At 31.3% G+C, this 23426-nt stretch overlaps 3 protein-coding genes across 15 annotated transcripts; 2 read left to right on the forward strand and 1 right to left on the reverse strand.

The window, feature by feature from the left end:
• Window positions 1-994: 994 nt before the first annotated feature.
• On the forward strand, window positions 995-3847 carry LOC107424198 (probable plastid-lipid-associated protein 11, chloroplastic). 11 transcript variants are annotated; one of them, XR_003057056.3, is made up of 6 exons: window positions 996-1584; window positions 1924-1989; window positions 2326-2468; window positions 2885-2942; window positions 3039-3109; window positions 3200-3847. XR_003057056.3 is itself a non-coding variant. In XM_048479844.2 (4 exons), exons 1-3 carry the CDS (start codon window positions 1061-1063, stop codon window positions 3297-3299), a joined length of 690 nt encoding a protein of 229 aa, XP_048335801.1. In that variant the 5' UTR covers window positions 995-1060; the 3' UTR covers window positions 3300-3312; window positions 3479-3847. The 11 variants fall into 11 exon arrangements, 4 of the variants coding, with proteins under 4 accessions (XP_048335801.1, XP_015889422.3, XP_048335802.1 ...); XR_003057054.3 differs by having other exon boundaries at window positions 2885-3109; XR_009639771.1 differs by lacking the exons at window positions 2885-2942; window positions 3039-3109 and having other exon boundaries at window positions 997-1584; window positions 2326-2526; window positions 3200-3295; window positions 3479-3542.
• Window positions 3848-14564: 10717 nt separating this feature from the next.
• Window positions 14565-19657, forward strand: LOC107424199 (protein PARALOG OF AIPP2). Of its 3 annotated transcripts, none has more exons than XM_048479460.2 (3): window positions 14565-14919; window positions 15341-15583; window positions 17058-19115. In XM_048479460.2, exons 1-3 carry the CDS (start codon window positions 14822-14824, stop codon window positions 17134-17136), a joined length of 420 nt encoding a protein of 139 aa, XP_048335417.1. In that variant the 5' UTR covers window positions 14565-14821; the 3' UTR covers window positions 17137-19115. The 3 variants fall into 3 exon arrangements, with proteins under 3 accessions (XP_048335417.1, XP_048335418.1, XP_015889423.2); XM_048479461.2 differs by lacking the exon at window positions 17058-19115 and adding an exon at window positions 19252-19657 and having other exon boundaries at window positions 14566-14919; XM_016033937.3 differs by lacking the exon at window positions 17058-19115 and having other exon boundaries at window positions 14567-14919; window positions 15341-15863.
• Window positions 19658-21343: 1686 nt separating this feature from the next.
• Window positions 21344-22840, reverse strand: LOC107424215 (metalloendoproteinase 4-MMP). The gene has a single exon (XM_016033954.4). It carries the CDS (start codon window positions 22601-22603, stop codon window positions 21521-21523), a length of 1083 nt encoding a protein of 360 aa, XP_015889440.2. The 5' UTR covers window positions 22604-22840; the 3' UTR covers window positions 21344-21520.
• Window positions 22841-23426: the final 586 nt, after the last annotated feature.

Here is a 23426-nt window from a genome sequence, read left to right on the forward strand (position 1 = left end):
TTTTTTTTTTTGGGTGGCTTTTTTAAGGTAATTTTATTTTGATAACCTTCAAGGACCTGCAAGCTTTTCAGGTAAACCACAAAAAGGCCCAGAAGTCTGTTGTGGGCTTACGTGCACAAGCCCAGAATTTATGCATTCTAATTTCAGTTTTAAAAACTTGTAAATTATAGATACAAAATAAAGGGTTGTGAAATACAAAATAATTTTTGTGTTTATTTTTAGAAAACATAAATCTTTTTTTTTTTTCTTGATGGAATGGTAACATAAAACTTGTTTGGTAAATGTTCTTTGACTTTCATTTTATCTTCATATATAAGAATAACATATAAATGCCATATGTTGGATTTTGTTGACTTGCAAAGGAATATAAATTCATTTTCCTATAAATTATGCAAAACTAGGGTATTTTATATATATATATATATATATATATAATATTTTTGAAATTTTTTTACTATTACATAAATAATATGGCAACAGGTTTTTTATAAAAACATACTTTTAGTTTGATGTTATACAAGATTATAAATCATTCAATTTATATTTCATATTATAATTAAAAATTATAAAAATGATATACGATAGCCATTGCAAAAATGATAAACATAAATTCTGTCTGGAAATGAAAAAGGGAAAACCTTTTTTCATGTCACATGTATATGGTCAGCTGTCATCTCTTTTCCGATTTAGTTCTTGATAGGTAAGTGAGTTTTAAAAATCAATTTTTATTTTTATTTTTATTTTTTTATAAATAAGGTCATCGAATGTATTTTTATTTTTTGATTTCAAGAAAAATAAAGTCTAAATTGAAAATTATGAAATTAAAACTAATTTAAAAGTTGTAAACATAACATGATTTTTTTTCTTCTATAAATGATATTATTTATCGGCCTAACGGCTTTATTTTGTTGAAAGACAACAAGAAGTAGCATGTAATATTACGTGAGAATTTATGAATTTATTTTAAATTTGTATTAAAAATTTATAGCCTTTGCTTTTTATCATTTTTGGATGGATTTTCAGCCGCTAAAATTTCAGTTCACAAAAAACCAGCAACAACATGAAACTCAAAAGCTTCCATAACTCCATGTCCTCAAACCTCCTACTTTCCAGTATTCAATTCCATTTCCACCCACAACACCACCACCATCTCAATTCTTGTTCTCCGAAAGCCCACCAGTATAACTCCTCTAAGGGCTCGTCCCTCACAGCTCAATCGAAACTTGCCAAGCACGAACTCCTCAACCTCATATCCGATCAAGATCGAGGCCTCAAAACCCAAAAGAACCCGGCCAAACGAGACTCCATTATCAATGCCATAGATGCTCTTGCTGATCTGGGCAGCGATACTGTTACTACCGGGACTTCGCTCTCGGCTACGTGGAGACTACTCTGGACCACCGAAAAAGAGCAGCTCTTCATCATAGAAAATGCCCACTTGTTTGGTACCCAAGTCGGTGAAGTTTTGCAGGTCATCGATGTCGAGCAGAAGCTCCTTAACAATGTCATCACTTTTCCTCCAGATGGCGTTTTCTTCGTTCGGTCCAATATCGAAATCGCTTCGCCACAGAGAGTGAATTTCAGGTGCATTTGATGTGTTTATTGAATTTAATTGAAATATTCCTTGGAAAGTTGGAGTTGCTAATTTTATCGTAAGGAACAGGTATTGTGCAATTGGAATTGGGATATCAATTAGAAAAATAACCTCTGAATTTAATGGAAACAAACAGTTCGATTAGTTGCATTTTGTTTCAATTTTTAAATATTGGAAAATATTTTTAGATGTAATGTGGAACACACAAATAGAGCCTTAAATTGTAATTTGTCTCTGCTTTCGCTATTAACCAGTTGTTTCTTTGCCCCTTGTTGTATATACTGTGAATGTGCGCTCATAGTGTGTGTTACAATGTTTGAATGTAATAGATTTACAAGCGCGGTTTTACGAGGGAAGAACTGGGAGATTCCGTTGCCCCCATTTGGTCAGGGTTGGTGAGTAATTTTTGTTTTTGTGATTAATGATGATTAATTGCTAGCTGCGAAATTGTGCATTACATATTTTACTTTCCTTGTTTTCGTTCGATACTTGGTTGAATGAATCAACATTCTTTCATAATTCACAGTTCTTTTGAACATGCATAATTCCTAGCATTTAGTCACTCATTATTCCTTCTTAATTCAAGCTTAAATCGTATAAAGTTACCATGAAGCCATGTTGTAACTGTTTTTTCTATCATTACATAGAGAGATATGGCAGGAACTGCTATAGTTTTTCTGCTATTGAATTTTGCGGAATCAGAAACAATGGCATCTTGTTGCTGTATATAGGTTTGAGTCGGTGTTCCTTGATGATGAAATTCGCGTTGTGAAGGACATCAGGGGAGACTACTTGGTTGTAGATCGTGCTCCCTATGCTTGGAAAGAATGAAGGGCAAAACCTATGGCTTGTAGGATAATTGGAACATAAAAAAGTGAGTTCGCTTGTTCAAAACCAGCTACTTTAATCGACTCACCTGAATATGTTTCTAGGTGATGTAATATCCCAGATCCCATATAAATGTCTCATTATGATAACGATTTCTTTTTCACATTCATTGGCAATTTGAGGATATTGCTCCTTGGATTCGATCATTTTTTCTTGAAACAGGATTCGATCATAATGTCTCATCTTTGGACACATATATTGATGTTTACTAGGTGCAGTAATTGCTTGTTTCTTCTCTGTTTAGGAGGAAGAGCAATAATGTTTATTCTTTCTTTGTAATTGAAATACACTAAGTTTGTGTTGGCATATGTAAAGTATGCAGAGGAAATATTTGACTGATGTGCTGATATTTCTTGTTTCCATCAACCCAAGTTCTTGGTTAGTGACTGCTCCTTGTATTAGGTCCCAACCATAAGTCCATTCTCTGTAAGATTTTCTGTGGTCTTCCTATTCCAGAGAAGTAAGCTTGAAGAATTAGACTCTCAATTACTTCAATTGCTGTACGCATTAATATTCTCGCATACCTTCTAACCTTCCCTCCTAACCAACAAAACAGTTATCCTCCTCAGCACCACTAATAGATAGAGTGGCTGTGCTGCTAATGTTGCCTCTGAAACTCTCTTTGAGGTAGTTCATTGATAGATATTCACAAGTTTACATGAACTTTTTGCAATGTCCAAACTCTATAAATGATTGACATATTTACAAAATCTGCAGGTTTGAATCTGTTTACCTGGATGATGATATTAGAGTTGCAAAGGATATTCGTGGAGACTACTTAGTTGTTGATCACGCTCCTTATAATTGGAAAGAGTAAGATGTATAACTCGGTAATCTGTCATTCTCTTGCATTGTCCTTTGCATAATATGTACTTACATTGTTTTTCTTAGTTACCTGACCATTTTAGTACACTCGGCCAAATTTGTTTTGTGCACGTAGTTTTTGAACTCGTTAACTTGTTCTCTGATCTTTGCTTCTTTCCCATATATTTTTAGCATTTTGAGGCTGCATGTAGGGAAATGAGATCCTTTCTTTACAGCCCCTAGATTTCATATATAATTTTGTCAAGCTCTTGCTTTGGGAAGATTTCAAGTCATGCTCCGACTTTCATTGAATGTTTCGTTTCCATAGCAGCTGGCCTATACTTCCTCACTCTCTTTCCTTGCAGAGTAAATGTATTCATATGTTACAGTGTATAGAAAAGTATATAGGCACTGTAAAAAAAACCCTCTACGATTAGGATTTAGCCATATTATAATTTAGACCGTGATGCTTAAAGCAGGCATATTGAAGATGGGCTGATGGGTTTGTATAATATATTTGTTACACCTTTATTAAACGACATAACTTACTTTTTGTTGATATGTGTCGTTGGCATCACACTTGCACCTTATTGGAGTTATGAAAATGATAAAATAAACAACATTATTTAACGTCACATCCATTCACCGACAACATCAGAAAGGGTATTCGGATTGGGAAAGCAGTTGGAAGTGCAAAGCGTGATATGATTAGGCACTAAGCAGGCGTGCAATTATGGATTAACAATGGGATTTAGAGCATCACGTGTGGGTGGGTAGTTGTGATTTATTCTCATCTTTAAGAATAAAATATTCAATCAGTTTACTCTACTTTATTACACTAAAAGTAAAACTAATGTAAATGACAATTAAATTTTATTAATAAACAAATTTCATCTTTTAAATGATAATATAATGATCAACAAATTGAAATTTTAATGTAATAAAATAAAGTGCAACTAATCGATAACATATTATTCTTTAAAAAGAAAAAAAGAAAAAAAAATTATTTTATTCTTATTACTTATTTCATGCTTAACTTTCCAATCTTACCAACTTTATGGCTTCTTTCCCTGTGCTTATTGCTTGCTGTCTTCATCTTTTTGCACTTGCACCCTTTTGTCAATATTTATGTTTTTTATACCTTTTCTTTTTCTCTTGTTTTTTTCCTTTCTGGTATGTCTATCCGATCCCCCATCCCTTCTCGTTTATATTCTTGATGTGGGGAGAAATACAATAGAATTAAGAATGAAAGAGTTGGAAAAAAAAAAAAAAAAAAAAAAAGGAGAGGCTCTCAAATGAATTGTTAACATATGAATGTACGCGGAGAGCAAGCTTTGGAATTTATTTATTTATTTTTTGGTGTTTGCATGTCTGGGCATAGAAACTTAACTTAGGCATGGAACGGGAGTACCATCTTCAGATTGAATTATTCCTACTTCATCTTTGGCAAGTTCATCCTCTATATGAACAAAGGATGGATGATAGGCTGTCCTTTGGTCAAATCTATTTTTCCTGTTTCTTTTGTTAAGTTTTGGTAATTGGTTGAGACTTACGGGTGAAATTTGACATCCAAATTAAGTGAGAGATTCACATTCGGTCAATGATTTAAGCGGAATGTAAATTTTTATGCTTCATTTAAATTTTTTTTGGGAACAAATTACTTAATTACAATTATTTAATTACAAATTATTTAAAATTATCCATACATTCCGTGTGATTTGAATTCATATTTTCGTAAATACAAATAGAGATGCGTAATTACTAAAATTAAATATGTTTTATTTAATATTTTGGTATTTAAAATATAAAGGACTTCAATCAATTCTTAGTTTGTATTGTCTAACTTGGATGAATTAAGGAGACCACAGGAAAAGTTTGGGCCAGGAGGATGGGTTTTTAATTTTTCAAAAACAAGAAAAGTACAAAAAGAAATCCAATTATTGGTTAGATTTTATTATACAAAATTAGGAAACGAAAATTACTTTTGCTTTTTCTGAAATGAAAAATCTTAGAAGAGAAATTTGTGTGGCAAATGGTATTGATTTTTGGCTTTTTAACCTTTTAAATAAGAGATGAAATAGAAATCATATAGAGCAGTTAAAGTGATGATAGATTTAACTAAAAAGAGAGATGTTAGAATGAGGATGAAATTATTTTAAAAAATAAAAGCTATAGACAAGTCTGTTCACAAAAATTGAAAATAAAAACGATTCTTAAACATATATATATTTTTAATTTTATGAAAATCGAAAACAAACAATTAAAAGTCAAATATTAAAACCGTAACGAGGATTTTATTATATATATGTGTATATATATATATATATAAATAAAATAAAATAAAATAAAATAAACCGTACTTAGGCAGGATCGCTGATTTTTATTTTTATTTTTAAAATATCCCTAGTGGAGCCCAAGCAATTAGCTAGCCCAATGAAAACTAGTGGACCCACATAGGGTGCGAATCACATGTAATGCGGGTTGTGGGCCCAACTGATGATGACATTGCATGGAAACGTTAGTAAGGTCAATTCTGATGGTGGGTAGGGCTGAGCCCACTATCAAGAGACTTTTATCACATTTTGTACTCCCCCCGGTCCCACTTAATTTGCCAGAAAACTGGTGCTGTCTGTACGGAATTAATTCCACGAAAATGCGTAAGCAAAAAGAATGGCTGTTGGGCTTGTGGGTACATCAATAAGAGTGAAGAAGAAAGAAAAAGTTGCCAGAATTTGGATGAGGCCGTAAGTATTAGTGGGTGGATGTGGGCCCTTCAGAAGGCCTAATGGGTCGCCAAGAATTTTCTGTGGGCCCATCTTGTCTCCAAGCCTTACATTATTGGGCCCGCCATCTGTGATAAGCAATATTTTTCAACCTGTTATGATGCTCAATGCTCATCCACATAAAAGAGTTTTTATTATTTTGCTGTAAGCCTACGTTTTCTACAAAAAAAAAAAAAAAAAATTTTTTAAGATGACATATAAAAAAGTGTTTTTATGTTACGCTATTATTAAGGTAATTTACCATATAATTGAAACTTTAACATATAGTTTCCTTCAAAATGTCTTTTTAATTGCATAATTTTACCACTTTTCTTAGTTCTAATTATTTCATCGCGACTTGTCAAAATTGATTAGCTATGCAGAAAATGACATAAAGCAAACTAATTTAATCTAATTGTCGTATTCCGGCGGCCGCAACTTTTTCTTCTTTATTATTTAAAGCAAACATCTATTAATCAAGGCACGAGATTTTAATAATTTTACATGTGTCTTTGTTTCATGTATGAATTCCAGCTTTTCAAACCTAAACTGAAAGAGAAAGTATATAGTTTTATAGTATGTAAAAAATTAAATAAATTTCTTGTGAGTGGCTATGGGTTAGTTTTCTTAGACCATGGTAGAGTAGTATATTATATATTAATTTTTTTTTTATCATTAGTTTATATTAATATTTGTAGGTATAAATTTTATATATGAAACATAATATATACATATTCTATATAGAATATATATAAAACGATAGGATTGCCTTTCCAGCCAAAAAAAAAAAAAAAAAAGGATTGCATTAGGTAGAAGAAAAGAAGCAGTGACTATAAAACTTTGGGTATGAAATTCCATGTTTAATAGTAACGTTTAAGTTAATGTAATCTCCATATCCTTTGTAAAACGACTCTACGACATTAATTAATTTGTATATATTAGTAACAATTGACAGATAATTTTAGTTTAGTACTTTTAAACCTTCAAAAGTTATATGATGGCACATTGACACGACTAGAGACGACTTTTGTTCATGTCTTTCTCTTTAGTGGAAGTGTTGGACGTCTATACTTTTTCTTTTAGATGGGGATCCGACTTTTCTTTTTTTAAATCAATAGGTTGCATGAATATATATATATATATATATATATATATGTTAGTCATGTACTGTTCTATCAGGAAAAATATTCATATATGATAAATAATTTGAAGTATTTTCATTGCAATATTTGAGAATTGGAGAATTTAAGCATTTTCTCCTTTATTTGGACATGTACTATAAAATAATGTTTTCTCTAAACAATAATAATTTGATGAAGAACGTAATACACGCATTATGTGTGATTAATGAACAATTTCATTTAAATTGTGCGGTTGCAGTTAAGAGATTAGATTGATTGGTTTAAATTCTAGTTAAAACCATAAATCTGATTTTGAATTAAAGCCTCTTTCTATTAAACATTAACATGCAAATGATCAAACCTAATATCTACGCTATCATAACAAAGAAACTAGCTAGTCAGGGTTTCCATGTGCATGTATTTTTATCAAATAGATGGACAAAAAGAGAAGTCTTGTTCTTCCGTCATTTTCTTGATGTAACATTTAGCAAGTTTATAAGAATTCAGGAAGCAAATAAAATAGGAAAATAACATGCAGATAAATGTATATAGCTGCAGTATGCAGATGAGACAGATTCCATGTTTGCATGTATGCATACTCATTTTTCGATTTATCGGAAACTATTAAAAATTTTATTAGTAAACTTTTTTTAAAAGATAAGATTTAAAAGAAGTATTTGAAATTTTTATAACTTTTATAAAAAAATTATATAAATTTAATATGTATTTTTAAATTTTAATATTTAAAATAATTTGTTAATTTATTAACTAATAAAGAAATATAAATATATATGATTTGATATGGATGATATTTCCTATGAATCTTTATATTACATATGATTACATATAGTTGTATTGATGATTACAAATAATTGCACGGATATCTGTTGCCCATCCCTTGATGGGGATCGTGGCCCATGCTAGAATAGCATTTATCAGGATCTTTTGCGGTCTTTTATATTTCTCACCCCTCCCTGTCCAATAGGATAAACTTCCACTTTTAATTCATCTTAAAAGGCAGTATTTCTTTCTCGTTTAGATTTATTTTATATTTATTAATGTTTTAAAATACAGTGACATCGTAGCATTGATAGGGATACAGATAGAATTGCAAGTCAGAAGCGTAGAACTGCCACCTAAGCTGTGGGTGCATGGCAACGTCAGTACATGTCAACAGAATGGCAGGGCCACGTGGACGGTGGAGACAATACAAGGCATTGGGAAAATTGTCTGAGCAATCAGAGAGAAGAAGAGCCCAAATATGGAATTTCTGGTGGCAGATCCATGGTGGTCCCGATGATCCACGGTCCTAGGGCTCTGTAAAAGGATTAAAAGTGGTGGTGGCAAAGTGCTGTTCTTTTGGGAAACACTTGCTTGTGGTTGACGTACAAACACATCAAAAACCAAAAATTGATACTTTTTATATCATAAAATATATATATATATAAATATATGTATATATAATTATCATAATATTTTCTTGATTTTTCTATACCTACAGTGTTCTTCATCAATTCGTACCACCACGATGCGTTTTGTTTGAGTTCATCTCTTTATCACTTCAACACGTCAATTTTTAAATATCTAGCTACCTAGCTAGCTATTCATGGCTACCTTGTTTTGGCTATATCCTAAGGCCTAAGCCTAGCTATTCCAAAACCAAACATTGAATTCTTTCTACTTGTTTCCGATCAATTCAACAGTTATTCCCAACACTTTTAATCGTTTATTATTATTATTATTATTATTATTTCTTTTTGGGCAAAGTTGGTGTTTTGGTTGTGGATTTAGTTTATCGCCAAATTCGATATTTGTATTATTGGATTGTTAGTATATACTTGAGTTAGCGGTCCTACAGGCACATATTCAGGTAATTGCGGGACTGTCTTTTCAGAGGCATGTTCCCGGATTTCTGATCATATCAACTAAAAAATAATTGAATTTAACCTAAGATTTGGATAATAATTTTGTATCTTTTTTATTTTTTTTATTTTTTTTATATAATAGTATGTATCCACGATAGTGCATGAAAAAGTTATATCAACTTAATTATTTGGCATCCAAAATTGACTGCTTAATAAATTGACTGGACTAGAAAACTAAACGATTTTAGGAATAAAACAAGGGCAAAAAGGCTGTTATATATTTGTTTTCTCTTCTTGTTTTAGTTTTTAAGTTAGTTGATCTAATTTGGTATTGGATCCCAAATGGCCAAATCAACATTTTTCTCATATGATCAATATGCATGATTCCCAATCATAACAAAAAAACTCTGGTAACTTAATTATGATCATCAATTAATTCCAGAACTTAAGAGGTTACATTACAATAACACAGACTAGCTAACTAATGAATAACTTGAAAGCAAAAAGGCGTTGATTTCAAAGCATAACATGTTACATATATCTTATTGATTTAAATACTAATTATAAGATCGAACTATGGGAAGTAACCGTTTTCACCAACATGATCCGGAGATATTTTTATAATTAATGTAGAAAAATCGGGATCTGATTTACTAGAAAAGGAATTGGAAGGAGTGCTTGTGGAGTGCAGTACGTCTATTTCATTTTTGTATATATCTTACAATTATCGATTATATAAGGGAAAAAAGTAAAACATGACAACTGTCTTTACAAATTAATGCGCGCCATTTATATATACTCTTTATAAGGCTTTAAAAGCTACCCTTTTGAGCAGCTCTATAAAAATTTTAATAAATCTCTAACAATTTATTTATTTTCTGAAAGAAAATATATACAATTTTTTTAAAGTCAGAATAAAACCATATTAAGAAACAAAACAAAATTTAATCAACATTCAATCCCAATAAGGTTGAAACCAAATTGGTTCATACATCCATCGAATTTCAATATAATCAACTGAAACAACATATCTAACTATGAGTTATTTGGTTTGTCTCCTAACAGAAAAAACACCGACAAATCACCAGATGTACTAAGTTTTCTTTCAACTTTATTGCTGTGATGTTACAATTAGCAAGCTATATTTAAAATAAAAATTGAACCTATCAACGTTGGCCAATATGATATGTTAGCTAGCTATCTTGAGAAAATTTCATGGAAAGCAATTAGTTTGATTTATAACATATAATATATAGATGCAAATATAGTTAATTTAGTGGGAATTAAAATATTATAATTATTGATTACATATTGTGGCTCTTAATTGATGTGATGATCATCGTCAATCATCATGACGTCCGTTGAAGTATTCAGAAAACTTGGAACACTTGTAGATGTCATGAACGTGTCAATCGGCCCTATATCTGGACGCAAACCGTTTTACATTCAATTTATTGTTGTTATTGTAGATTGTCAATCTTCAACCAAAAACTATAGAGTTAGAGTGAACTAATGAATCAAAATTGAATTGTCTGATTTGCCCACTGGGAAATAATCTATGAATCTCTTTTTGCCTTTGTGGGTTTAAGGAAAAAAAATAAATAAATAAAGATGTCTGATCACTTGAAAGGCCTCCATGTCGTACTAGGTACTCTTAGTCATGCATGTTATATTTTACATATAAATTTATTTTTCAGTGTATTTCAAAAAATACAAGGTGTAATGTTTCTTGTGGGATCCACCTATATTTATTTTCTCTCAATATTGTTTTCAGATATATCTACCTTATTCTGTTGTCGTATCATTATAACCATTGTTTTTTAATTGTTGTAGTTTGTTGTTAGAAGATTGATCACCCAATATTTGCTCTGGTATTATGTCTAATTTTAATTTCAAATCTAGCTTCTTCTATTTTTCTTTTTTCTTTTTTTTGTTGTTTAAATATCTTTATTAATTGATGGTTTACCTAAATTCGAGTAGATTTCATTAGTCCCTCTCTCTCTTTTTTTCTTTTGACTGATATAGGAGGTGAAAAAAATTTAAATTCGCATATAATGGCATTTACAACTGAAGGATTCGAGTTATCGTTACCTTGTGTGCAGGCTAATTTTGAAAATTTAAAAAGTCAACTGTGTGATACTATTTTATATTGGGTTTGTTCATGATTACCTTTTGATATCAAAGTTACTTAAATCATGAACAAAGTAACACCTTGAAGGGATGGGAAGTAATTATAGTTGAGTTTGTTAACAATGATGGCCGGCTTAGATGTATATATATATATATATATATATTTTTTTTTGGGTGGCTAATGGCCAGCTTAGATTTGAGGGATATGTAGAAACAACATTAATTATTTAAAAATTTATAATATATACAGAGTCTCTATTGATAATCAAGCTTTTGCACAGCCCCACAAAATGGAATTGGAGTGGTAGCTTTGCCAACCTACCTACACCACTCTATCAATTCTCCATCACATTCACCACCATCACCATCACCAATCACCCCCACATCTCTTTGTCATTGATTGAAATTAAATTGATATAATATTCGTTTCGGCTTCTTATTTGATTTTTAAGATTTTTGGAGTTTAACCCCAATATTGCAATTTTTTTTATAGCTAATTTATTACCAAATAAATATATAAAATTAATAATCATATGTATAACATTGGATTTAGCTTAAATTAGTTTCTTGATTCGGATTATGCTATCTAATTAATAAACAAGATGCACATTCAGTAAAATCAATCTGCTTCTTTTTATTTTTTTTATTTTTTGGTTTCTCCGAAATCAATTTGATTGGTAATCTTATATATAATAATCCTAAGAACTATGTTGGTCAACCACAAGATCTGAAACACCAGACCCATTTTGCTTTAGTTTTAAGTGCTTTTGAGTAAAAGGTTATATATAGAGGAAAAATCCATGATCGATCCCATATATTTTTCAAATTCTTAAATTAATCCCTGGTTGCATAGAAGAAAAACACTACCATCTTTGTGCAGATCCTAGGTTGAATATGATGATAAAATATGAATATTGAAGTTAGCAAATTCATTCACCTTCCCCTCAACAAGTCTTTTTTACGTAAAAGTAGAATTTTCCCTTTTAGAAAGTAAATCAAACAATAGCATCTTTTTGCATTGATCTTTGAAATGAAATTAACTGAGCCGCCTTCAGTATAACGGGTTTCCAGTGGCTGCCTAGCATCATTTATATTTTACCATAATTATCAAATCTCTTCTCTTTTTTATTGTCACATTATTTATTTATTATTTTTTTTTGTGAAAAGGTAAAGCATAAGGCTTTAATATTATTAATGCGCAATTGATAGTTGAGTTTTGTAGGATTCTATGTTAAATTAATCAGATCTCCCAAATGCATGTCAAATACAAAATCATGATATATTGACTTAACCTATTCATTTGTAGGTTATGGAAACTTTAGTAAAAAACTTCTATTTATCACCATTGCCGATTCATCATGAATGAGTACTACATGCTTTCAGGACAATTTAAACTGTGCAATTTTTTGAGAACTGTTTGTTTATTTATTTGTTTTTTTTTTTTTATCATTATAAATGTTTTGTAAATTGTTACATATTAATTCCCACACATATACTTTCCCCACATCTTTTTATTATTTTTAACATTTATAAGAAATTATATTTATATATCATATGCCGTGGAGTGATTTAAATCCACAAATCAATATATATATATATATATATATATGTATCTCTTAAAACCACAATCTTACTCGCTCCTTTATCTTTGCATGATAACCCTGCATTAATGCCGGTCCAAATTTCCAATACATCAACATCAATTTGATTGGAACCGTTTTTTCTTCTTTATAGTTAATTCTAATGACCGCCCTTTCAAAAAAAATAAATAAATAAATAAAATAGTTATATGTAATTAAGCATTTTATCTGCAGTTCATTACTAGAGGTTCTGCTAACCACTTTCTTTTGCATGATTAAAGCATGATTTTTTATAAACAAACTAGAGAGACATAGATAAGAAAAATTAAATAAACGAAATTCAACATATGAAATTAAATCATCAAATCGATCATATATAGGTAAATTGATCTTTGCCTCATTCTGCATATAGATCAATTACTGGTCATAAATTAATTTCAAGAATATGAAAATTAAAATCAAAATTTACAAATATAGCGAGTAGAGCCAAAGCAGAATATTTTACGAAAGTATAAAATCAAATTAACATTTAATATAGCCATCAAACTTCAGGACCGTGGGTCCAAGTTTCCAACTAATTAAATCTGATCCAAGCAATTTCCCATACTCGAAAAGAAAAATGTTTTTGTTTTCTCGTTCAAGTAGTATAATTAATTTAATTATACGAATAATTAAACTGATAATCCTCCTTGTTTCGTACATGAGTAGGTCCAAAACGAAAACCAGACCAAAAAGGGAGATCTGGGTCCCATATCATACTTATCAGCCACATCATATGCAAAAAAAATGATTACTGTTACATTAAAGATACACGTCCTCATTGATCCTGACCGCTCATCAGATTAAGTTGATCAGGTTAAGCAAGTATTTGCTGATCATGGAACAATCAATGGACGGTCCAGATTATAGGATGTTGCGAATTATATACAGGTGAGTGGCACCATGGTTTACTTTCGACTGTCAGTCGTATTTGTGGCGAACTTTGTTTAAAGGCAACAAAGCAGTAGTAACTGTACTTTTTGTTTCCTAACATTCCTCAATTATCCACCAGAAGCTAGTGAATGACAATTATATCCCACCCTCATAACGACAAAGCACAGGTACGAAGTTGACCTTATTTAACATTTTAAGTGCTTTCCTTCTCTTTTCTAACCTTCCACCACTTCAGTACACAGTAGCCTGGCAGCCAAGTCTCTCCAAATGGCCACTCTCCCCCACCCCTTTTTATTCTTACTTGTTATTTTATTTCATTTTATTTTTAAATAAAGGACAACTTACTTTAATAATTATGGGGAAGCAAATAGATTTTTTAATTCCAAATTTATGAAAGGAGATCAGGCTCGATTAGAACCAACCATGAAAAAAATATATATTTATAAAAAGATGAAAGATAATATATAATAATTTAATATTTTTGATGGAATAGTAAGTTATGAATTACTATTTCTAGATAATTCGGAGCGTGGTCCGGTACAGGTGGAAAACAAAGACAGAGCAAAACAAGAGGAATTAGAGAGGGAAAGGGGGGCAAAAACAAGAAAACGATAAGGGAAAGGTAAGAAAAAGAAACAAAGGTAAAGCAAGCAAGCAATGAAAAATTGAAAAGAAGCAAAGCAAGACCCGGGACACAAGAGTCATTTTCTGACCAATAATTTTAAGGTTCACTTCTCTTTCTCTTTTTCTCTGCCCTAACTGAAAACGACTGCAAGCAACCTGTGGTCTACCTGTTTATATATCCAATATAAATATATCAATCTTATTTGTTTTTATTTTTATTTTATTTATTTATTTATTTTTATATATAATAATTATGGAATTTCTACACCGACTCAAAAAAACCATAACTCTTTCTTCTTTATATTCTGAGTCTCTCCCTCTCTCCATCTCTCCCCCCCTCTCTTTCTCTTCCCTTCCTTCCTCATCTTCTCGTAGTTATCTCTTTTTCTCAGGCTCGCAAGCTATTTGGGCTTTGGGGTTTTGTCTAATTCGGTAATCAGCGTGTGTTTAAGACTTTAAACCCACTTGAAGATTCATCCTTTTCTTTTTTTTTTGTTTTTGTTTTGCTCAGCCATTAGCAATGGTGGATCTTCAAACTGTGTGCTGCATGTGTGGCGACGTGGGTTTCCCTGACAAGCTCTTTCGCTGCAACAAATGCCGAAATCGATTCCAGCACTCGTATGTATTTATGTATATACATATATATATAATTATGATTATCATTATGCAAACAAATTAACAGATCTATGTGTATGCCGCATATACATGTACATGTATGCAAACTCATCCTCATCATCATCATCATCATCATCATATATAGTATATATCATCACTATCATATATATCTTTGATAGGTACCGCTAACTGAATAAGTTGAAACCAATCTCTCCTTAAAACAGCCACCCACCCAACCTATCTATAATGGAGACATATAAGTTATATCATCATCATCATGGGGATATGTTCATCATGTTGTATATTTTCATTTATAAATACCAACCACAATATCCATGTGAATTTTGGGCTATATTTTTATATTTTTATTTTTTTCTGCTAAAGTGCTTAATTTTAATTAATCGTTATAATTTATAATGATCAGGTACTGCAGCAATTATTACAGCGAATATGCGGAGCCAATTGAATTGTGTGATTGGTGCCAAAGCGAAGGGAAAAGCACAAGACATGGAAGCTCATCGAAAAGATCCAGCGGCGCCGGAAGCGATTCGGTGTCGAACCGGTCAGAGTACGCCGGCGACAAAATCAAGCAACCCGATCGAGAAGATGGCGGAGACAAAGGAAAGAATCCAGGCGGTGCTCCATCACCACGCCCCACCACGCGCAGGTACAAGCTTCTCAAAGATGTAATGTGTTAGGAGTACTTTAAAATAAAAAATAAATAAAATAAATAAAAAAAGTCGACCTCGTGTTGTGGGCTTGTGTTTATAGTTGCAAATGTTAGTTATATGAGTTGTTTTTTTCTGAGTGTTTTCCCTTTCAGAGTTATGAATGCTTTTTTTTTTTTTTTTTTTGGGGGTCTTTGCTTTCGATAAGTTGTTAAAAAATAATGTAACTTTGTTGATCGTATATATAATATAAGCATGAATTTCAAGCTTTTCACTTCATTTCCTTGTGTGCATAGTAGCTAGTAGTACTACTAGTGGGTTTCCATATACTTTTGCTATACAATTAACATATATAATTGGTGAGGTTTATTTAAAAATTAATTAGTAGATGGGCAAAGCTCGAGAGTTCGAATTGATCAGAAGATTGAAAAAGAAAAATTAAAGAAAAAAATAAGAAAGTAATCAACATAAAATTGCCAAGAGAAACGATGGAATTAATATTGAAAATTATAAATAACAATTCAATATCATTGCTGTTCCTTTTTGGGTGCTTTATTATGTAGTTTATGCTTCTGTTCAGAAGCAGTGTACTTTTGGGTTTATATGTTTTGTGGTGAGGGAGGCGTGGGTGGGTAGGGTTTGTCTGTGTAACAACAGGGATTTATGGAGAAGTTGCACCTTCATTGCTTGTTGAGTCTCTTAAGGAGAATTCAATGCGTTTGGATGCCTTTTCGCCAAAGAATTCATAGTACCTAAAGCCTGCTAACTTTTATAGATTCATTGAAAGCCTTTAATATGTAGCTAGGCCCCCTATTCCATCAAAACAAAAATAAAATAAAATAAAGTAGTAAAAAATATACATATTTTTATATTAAAGTTTGACCATAAAATTATTTTACATTTAGTTCTCTTTGTTATCAATAAAAGTAGAAGTGCAAGTGCTTTAAATATAAGACTAGGAGAAGAGTTTTTAAGTGGTTGATATTGGTTCCAGGCCGTTCACTTGTTCTTGGAATAATTGATATTTTTTCTTACATATGCTTGTACTAGTGTGATGACCCATATCGCTTTGTGAAATATCTTCAAAGTACACAAGCGGATAAGCTCTCCTCCACTGTTTATGTTTTGGACATTTATGAGAAACCAACAAAACCCCTTCTCATTGTGGTTCTTGAAATGACATTATTGAATCTATCAATTCCATCTATCCGTCTAATTATCCCAACAAAAAAAAAAAAATGTTTGTTTTTTTTTTTTTTTTTTTTGGGGTAACATTCAATAATATCATTTTTATTTGAGAAGGAAATCGATATATATATATATATATATCTTTATTTTACTACCAACTCTCTCTTTTTCTCTCGTTTTCTCTGTTAATGTCTGTTGCTTCATATGGTTTTCTGACCTTCATGTGAAACCTAATTTCAAGTTGAAGAAAACTCTCCATAAATGACACATGGTGTTCTGAAACAGGTATTTTCCCCGTCCACGTACTTTCCTTTCTTTCAAAACTATCATCAAGGCGTGTCACATGGTTTACTTGGGCTTTTAAATTCATACCCTAATACTATATATATTCAAATTAAGTTCCAAACGTACAAGCAACTTGTACATGTAGGAAAGCCAAAAACACATGCAATAATGCAACTTTCACGTGTCGTATTCCATGTCTTCTTTAATATTTGTCACTAATTGTTATTTATGTATTAAATTAATTCATAATTTTCTGAATGTGCTTGCTGATCTTTTTTACGGGACACATCTTGTTGATAGATTAATTTCTGCTTAGTCTTACCCAATTTAGCATATATAACCCTACAAACAACAGTATCTATGGGATACTACATATATATTAAGTTTTTTTTTATAAAAAAATTAGGAATTAAGATATCTATTTATATATATATATAGGTGTGTGACATAGCTAGGCAGATTAATATTATTGGATTCGGTTCCCTTATGTGAGTATTCCTTCGTTATTTCCTTCTTGGTTTTATAGTTACAAAATCAAGTCCTTCGTTGGAGCTTTTCTATTATAATAGGCATCAAAAGACTTTATAGAATCATAGTTTTAGAAAATTATTAACTAGATAGCAGAAACAAAATCATTAATGATAAAAAATTTTGAGGGTTTCTTATTTTTTTTATACTGTTTCTTCCGACCGTCTGAGAGTAAAAAAGTAATTTTCTCCTCGAAGTTGTTACGTCTAGATAAGAAAGCCTAAATTCGAGAAATCCAATGTAGACAAACAATTCATAATTACCAATTAAATTTATATTAATTACATATATATATATATCTATATATATATATTTATGCTTTATTTGATTTTTTTTTTTTTTTTTTTTTTTTGGTGTCGTGAAACATATGCTCTACTCTTGAAATCGTTAACTTTAGCATATAATAATATTTCGTGGTCATGAAATATGGGTCTAGCGACACTTGGGAATCCTTTCTTTGTTGACACGTGGAACCCATTATTATCGATGTCAACTCTTGCCACTCGAATTGAAATCGAAAGTGTTTAGAGTACTTTTGTGATGTAAGTGATGATGGGGAAGAAAATGTACACAACCATTATCTTATTGAACATGTGGTTAGGACGATTACAGCCATAACATTATATTAAAAACATGTTGGTCAATTTTACCTCGATGTGTGAGAATATATAATGTATGACCTTGGTGAGGACCGTGATGATTATATCGATGTTAAATATATGTATATTAGTTAGTCAAGGTTATAGCATTATGTAATAATCTAGAGACCAGAGAGATCAACGTGAAATTATGCAGTGTTCTATTTGATCTTGGAAATCAAGTAATTAAAACTCATAATACTGAACCACTAGAATTTTGAATATCCATTGAAGATTTTTTATTTTTATAAAACAAAATATATATATATATATATATATATATTAGCAGTGTTTTGCATATAAATAGAGTATATACTTTAAGGATTCCAATGCTAACGCTATATTAAAAATTTGATAGATCTATATTTTAAATGTCCAGGTAACTTTATATTAACCAGTAGGAGAACTAGAACGCACACAAAATACCTTCTTCTTCTTCTTCTTCTTTTTTTTTTTTTTTTGATGGTGACGATAATGCGCTCCTACATATTAGAATTTTAATATACTTACTGATCTTGTCAGAGCAAACCTCTAATTCTACTGGTTAATAGAGAGAAGAAGATATAAGACTTTTTTATGCTCGTTTTTCATATAGAAACTGTCAAAGCCAAGCTAGCGCAACTTTTAGACATTTTTATTGTGGATTTTCTTCAATTGATATAAATACTGTTTCGTATGTTCTTTATAGGAAAGCTATTTCGTTAGAAAATTTTGAAATATGGGTAGAGGAATAGGAAAAGAATCAATGAAATTAATAATAATCAAATAACAGCTCTAAACTTTATTGTAAAATTTTTGTATATTTGTTTTATGAATAGCCGACCTAATTAGGCCATAAAGTAATATTTATACCCATATCTTCTTATTTACCAAAAAAAAAAAAAAAGAAAAATCATATCATCTTTAATAACATTTTCACACAATTATGTTAAAAAAAGACTATTCTTCTTCTCTGATTTATCAGTTATTTTTGCTGCCCAGACAATCGTGATTTTTGTTTTATCATATATGTATATAATAATATATAGTTTTCTATGTTGATTACTTTTGGGTTTTGCTGCTCATCCGCCGTCCAATAATCGGAGAAATTAAAATCATGGCCGCCCAAGTTGATGATGTGGGTCAGAAAATGACCTGTGGAAAGACTCTATATTCCAAGAATATGGATTCTCTACACCCAAGTCCATCATAAAATAATACACCCTTTTCGCCCACCTGATGCACAACAGATCTCTGGTTGGTGACCCGATTATATTATTACCGCCTTCCATGTAGTAGGCCACCCAATTTATGGAATTTTCAAAATTTTTATGGCTTGTTATTTTATTTTATATTTTTATATACGGTTTATCGTCACTTTCAGTTACTTTTATCACCTTGATATGACACCCTTAATCTTTTTTGCTGATTAAGTTTTTTCTTTTTAGTATCAAATATGGTTGAATTTAAACTTTTTTTTTTTTTTCCTTATAAAGGTTGCATTTTAAAATCAATCTTCCGAATTAATGGAGTTTGGTATTATAGTAGCCTTTATAAATAGTATATAAAACATAATTTTCTTTATCTCCAGCCGAAAGTAAATCAGAAAATGTTTTAAAATGCATCTATATAAGGATAATGTGGGCACGTATATTGATGACTTATTTCTTTTTCGGAAGTCGGAAGTCCGTTGATGACCATGTAATTGAGTGAGATCGTGGTTCATCCATGTTGGGCCGTTTATATACTATGCTGTCTCGATGATTAACGAATAATTTGTATATTTAATTGGGTTATAATAATAATAATTATTAGTCAGAAATTATATGCATAAATTAATAATCATTAGGGATTTTTTTTTTTCCTTTTTCTGAAATTAAATGGAGTAGGGAGTTGATTAATCTTTTCGGTAGCCTTATAATAAACACACATGATAATATGCCATAAATGTTCGCTCAAATGGATCCTGTCTGCCTATATCAATACCAACATTTTACCGATGTGATGATATATTAGTGGTTGTTTCGTCAAATTGTACTAAATCAGTGCCATAAATATATAATTACAATAATTTAAAACAGTTCTTTTAATTATTTGATATTTAAAAAAAAATATATTGCAATCTAGTTTCCTTTAAAAAAAATAAAATAAAATAAATGAAAATAAGGAATTCAAACTTTTATCTTTTATCCGGAAAAAAAAAAAAAGCGATGACTTTATTATTAAATTGTGCTTATAAAGATATTATTCAATTCACAAGTAATTGACATTTATAAAAGATGAGAATTAAAATAGTGCGAAGAAAAATCAAGATACCTCCATGATTAAAGTAGTAATGTTTGTGAGTGAATTTAAATCACCATTGAACACTCGATAAGAAGCAACTATCTAGATGGATGTTGATCCCTTACCTTCGATGAATGCCTAAATGGAGAGACGTTATTATCATTGGTGCGATTAAATAGAAATTTAGTTACTTCAATGACTTTCCTTTTAATTAGGACAAGACACAATACCTACTTGACCAGCTTGGGTTGGAAGGATCAACCTAATAATTCAAAATAATATAAATTGAATATAACGATTATGATATCATTATTAATAATATTCGGATTAATATAATACAAGTACTAAGCTAGTATTTAAGAGATTAAGGAATGAAACATATTTACATATATATATATATATATATACAATATCAAATTCAAATCAAATCATCAATATCAAAATTAATATTAAAATTTTTAACCTCTAAATCACAATTACATTTATTAACCATCAAATTTTAACATGATCTATATTGTTTTAAACAAATTTTAATATATTATTAAATTTTTAATTTACAATTTTTGAATTATTTGATGTGATTCAAAATTTAATTAAAAAAAATATAGTAATAAAATCATTAGAGTTTTCCTTATATATGCTTGAATACATATATATATATATATGTATGTATTATATATATGTATATGTATATGTATATATGCATGTATAATATAAATGGTTTTGTTTTTTATAATTAGTCAACCAGACATTCACAACGGAAAGGAATTTGATGAAAGTCAAACCCATATAAGAGAACCAACAATAAATCCAAAGCAAAGTCAACCCATGATAATTCACTTATGCAAAGCCAAAGCATATATATGTAATTAATTACATGCAGTCAATATCTATTTCATTGGCCTCAAAATTAAAATTATGAATGATAATTAAAAAAAAAAAAAAAAAAAGACAGTCGATCATTAGTATCAGGAGTGCTGCAGATCATATATCCTAGCTGAAAATAAAGCTCCACGAAAGTGCTAAAAGATTTTACAAGTACAAAACAAACAACAAAACGAAACCGACCCACATTGGCGATGATCTACTTGCCAAATCAATGCCTTCATTTGTACAAATGTCGGACTCTGACAATGAACCAACTGTAAAATTAGGGTTTGATCCGTAAAGAGCTTGAACACCTTGAATGTCATCCATCTGCAAATCCATCTTCTTCTCCCTAGGCTTCAAACTCGGATACATTACTGCCTCTTTGACCGGACTATGTGCCAGTCCTAGAATATGTCCAATCTCATGCGTCGCCACCGATTCCAAGTCGAACGCCGTCGCCGATTTCTCAATTCCAAAGTCCACCGCCCACGTCTCAGCCGCGTCGAGGTGGAAATTTCCACTCTCCGGCGAAAATGAGTGGGCCAGCACACCCAGCACCCCATCAAACGGCTCCGAGTCTCCGTGTTGACCGTTGTAAAACCCTATCTTGATATCGGCGAAGCCATAGTCATCGGTCTCTTTGAAACTCACAGGAATCGCCGAAGCCCAACGAGCGAAAGCACGCCTGAAAACCTCTTTTACATCGGAGAATCTCAAGTATTTAATCATGTAATCTGGCGAGAACGCATATGTGAGTGTCATCGGCATTGGTCGAGCCCAGCGAGGCTTTCCGGGAAAATAAACGAAACGGTTCGTTCCATGCAACGCAGTGGTTTCATCAGGAACACCGCATCTCGGTGCCGCGATTCGAGAAAGAGTATCCAAATCGAGCTTACCGGTTTTGGAGAGTCCGAGATTTGATTGAAACTGAGCGATGGCCGATTCGAGCGGTTCGTCGAATATATTTGTGAAATTCGTAGTATTTTCGGATAGGAGATATCCGAAATGGTGGAGGTAACTTTTGAGTTCCGATACTCCACTGACGTGGCTGCCTCTCGTGGCTTCCACGAAGCTCCCTATGTTTTTCCATTTGTAACTGCTATAGTTTTCCTCCATTGTCGTTTCGCTTTCTTGGTTTGATTTGTATTCCCGCGGCACCGCCCTTGGGGCGGTGATACATGGCGGCGAGATGAGGAAGATGATTAAGATGGAGAGGGAGAGAGAATGGTTGGATAAGAGAAACATGGCCGTTTGGAGGTTCTGTGCGGTGTTTGGAGGGAAGCTTCATTATAAATGGAAGGTGAAATTTGAAAACGAGTAGTGGTAGTAAATAATAAAGTATTGGAAATTTGAAAATACAACATGGTCTGTGATTGGATTAGAGTTACGACTTATATGGTAATCAGAATAATCGGGGTTACTCGGAAGGATTCGACTCTATTAATATGTGGTGGCCGGCTCTTTTCTCTATGGGATGTATTGACTTCAGGAGCATATATATATACTAATGGTAGATTAGTGAAACAAAGCACATCATTACGGTAGGCTAAATCAAATCTTTTTTTGTCAATTAAACTTTGAGAAATACTGTTTCCAAGTTTTAAGGATAATTGACTTGGGTTTATGAAAGGTTTTATTATTATCTAGTGGCATTATGGATTAATTTTGATTTAAAGTCTGGTGAACATTAATATTGGAACAGGAAAAAATATATATAAAAAGGTAGACTTTTCCACTATTCTCAGATTTCATGGATGGTTAATTACCAGCTGGAAAAGGCTGGTAAAGAGGATTTAATTGCTTATGGAATTTTAATGTAACTTTTTCAGCTGATTTTTTGACCAATTGATAACAATTGGTGCAGGTTTAAATTGTTGGTGCACCTCAACCAAAAAAACTCCCAATTCCAAATGGGAAAAGAAAAACCAAAAGAGAAATCACATTACAAAAAAAAAAAAAAAAAAAAAAAACCGTCAACTGAATAATAGTTGAGTTAGGTGAATGAGGCCAACAATTTTGGTTATAACAAACAGATTTTGTGTCGTTTTTCTTATTGAGGAAAAGTGGG

Source organism: Ziziphus jujuba, chromosome 7 (assembly GCF_031755915.1).
Source record: "Ziziphus jujuba cultivar Dongzao chromosome 7, ASM3175591v1".
In the NCBI taxonomy this organism is placed as follows: Eukaryota; Viridiplantae; Streptophyta; class Magnoliopsida; order Rosales; family Rhamnaceae; genus Ziziphus; species Ziziphus jujuba.

What these genes read in the sequence shown, in the direction of transcription:
- LOC107424198 (XM_016033936.4), top strand. Translation starts at nt 1,061, where the DNA reads ATGAAACTCAAAAGCTTCCATAACTCCATGTCCTCAAACCTCCTACTT. An exon ending in CCACAGAGAGTGAATTTCAG is followed by an intron (nt 1,585 to 1,923) that starts GTGCATTTGATG and finishes TGAATGTAATAG; the next exon opens with ATTTACAAGCGCGGTTTTAC. An exon ending in GCTCCTTATAATTGGAAAGA is followed by an intron (nt 3,296 to 3,478) that starts GTAAGATGTATA and finishes ATATATTTTTAG; the next exon opens with CATTTTGAGGCTGCATGTAG.
- LOC107424199 (XM_048479460.2), top strand. Translation starts at nt 14,822, where the DNA reads ATGGTGGATCTTCAAACTGTGTGCTGCATGTGTGGCGACGTGGGTTTC. An exon ending in CGAAATCGATTCCAGCACTC is followed by an intron (nt 14,920 to 15,340) that starts GTATGTATTTAT and finishes TATAATGATCAG; the next exon opens with GTACTGCAGCAATTATTACA. An exon ending in CCACGCCCCACCACGCGCAG is followed by an intron (nt 15,584 to 17,057) that starts GTACAAGCTTCT and finishes GTTCTGAAACAG; the next exon opens with GTATTTTCCCCGTCCACGTA.
- LOC107424215 (XM_016033954.4), bottom strand. Translation starts at nt 22,603, where the DNA reads ATGTTTCTCTTATCCAACCATTCTCTCTCCCTCTCCATCTTAATCATC.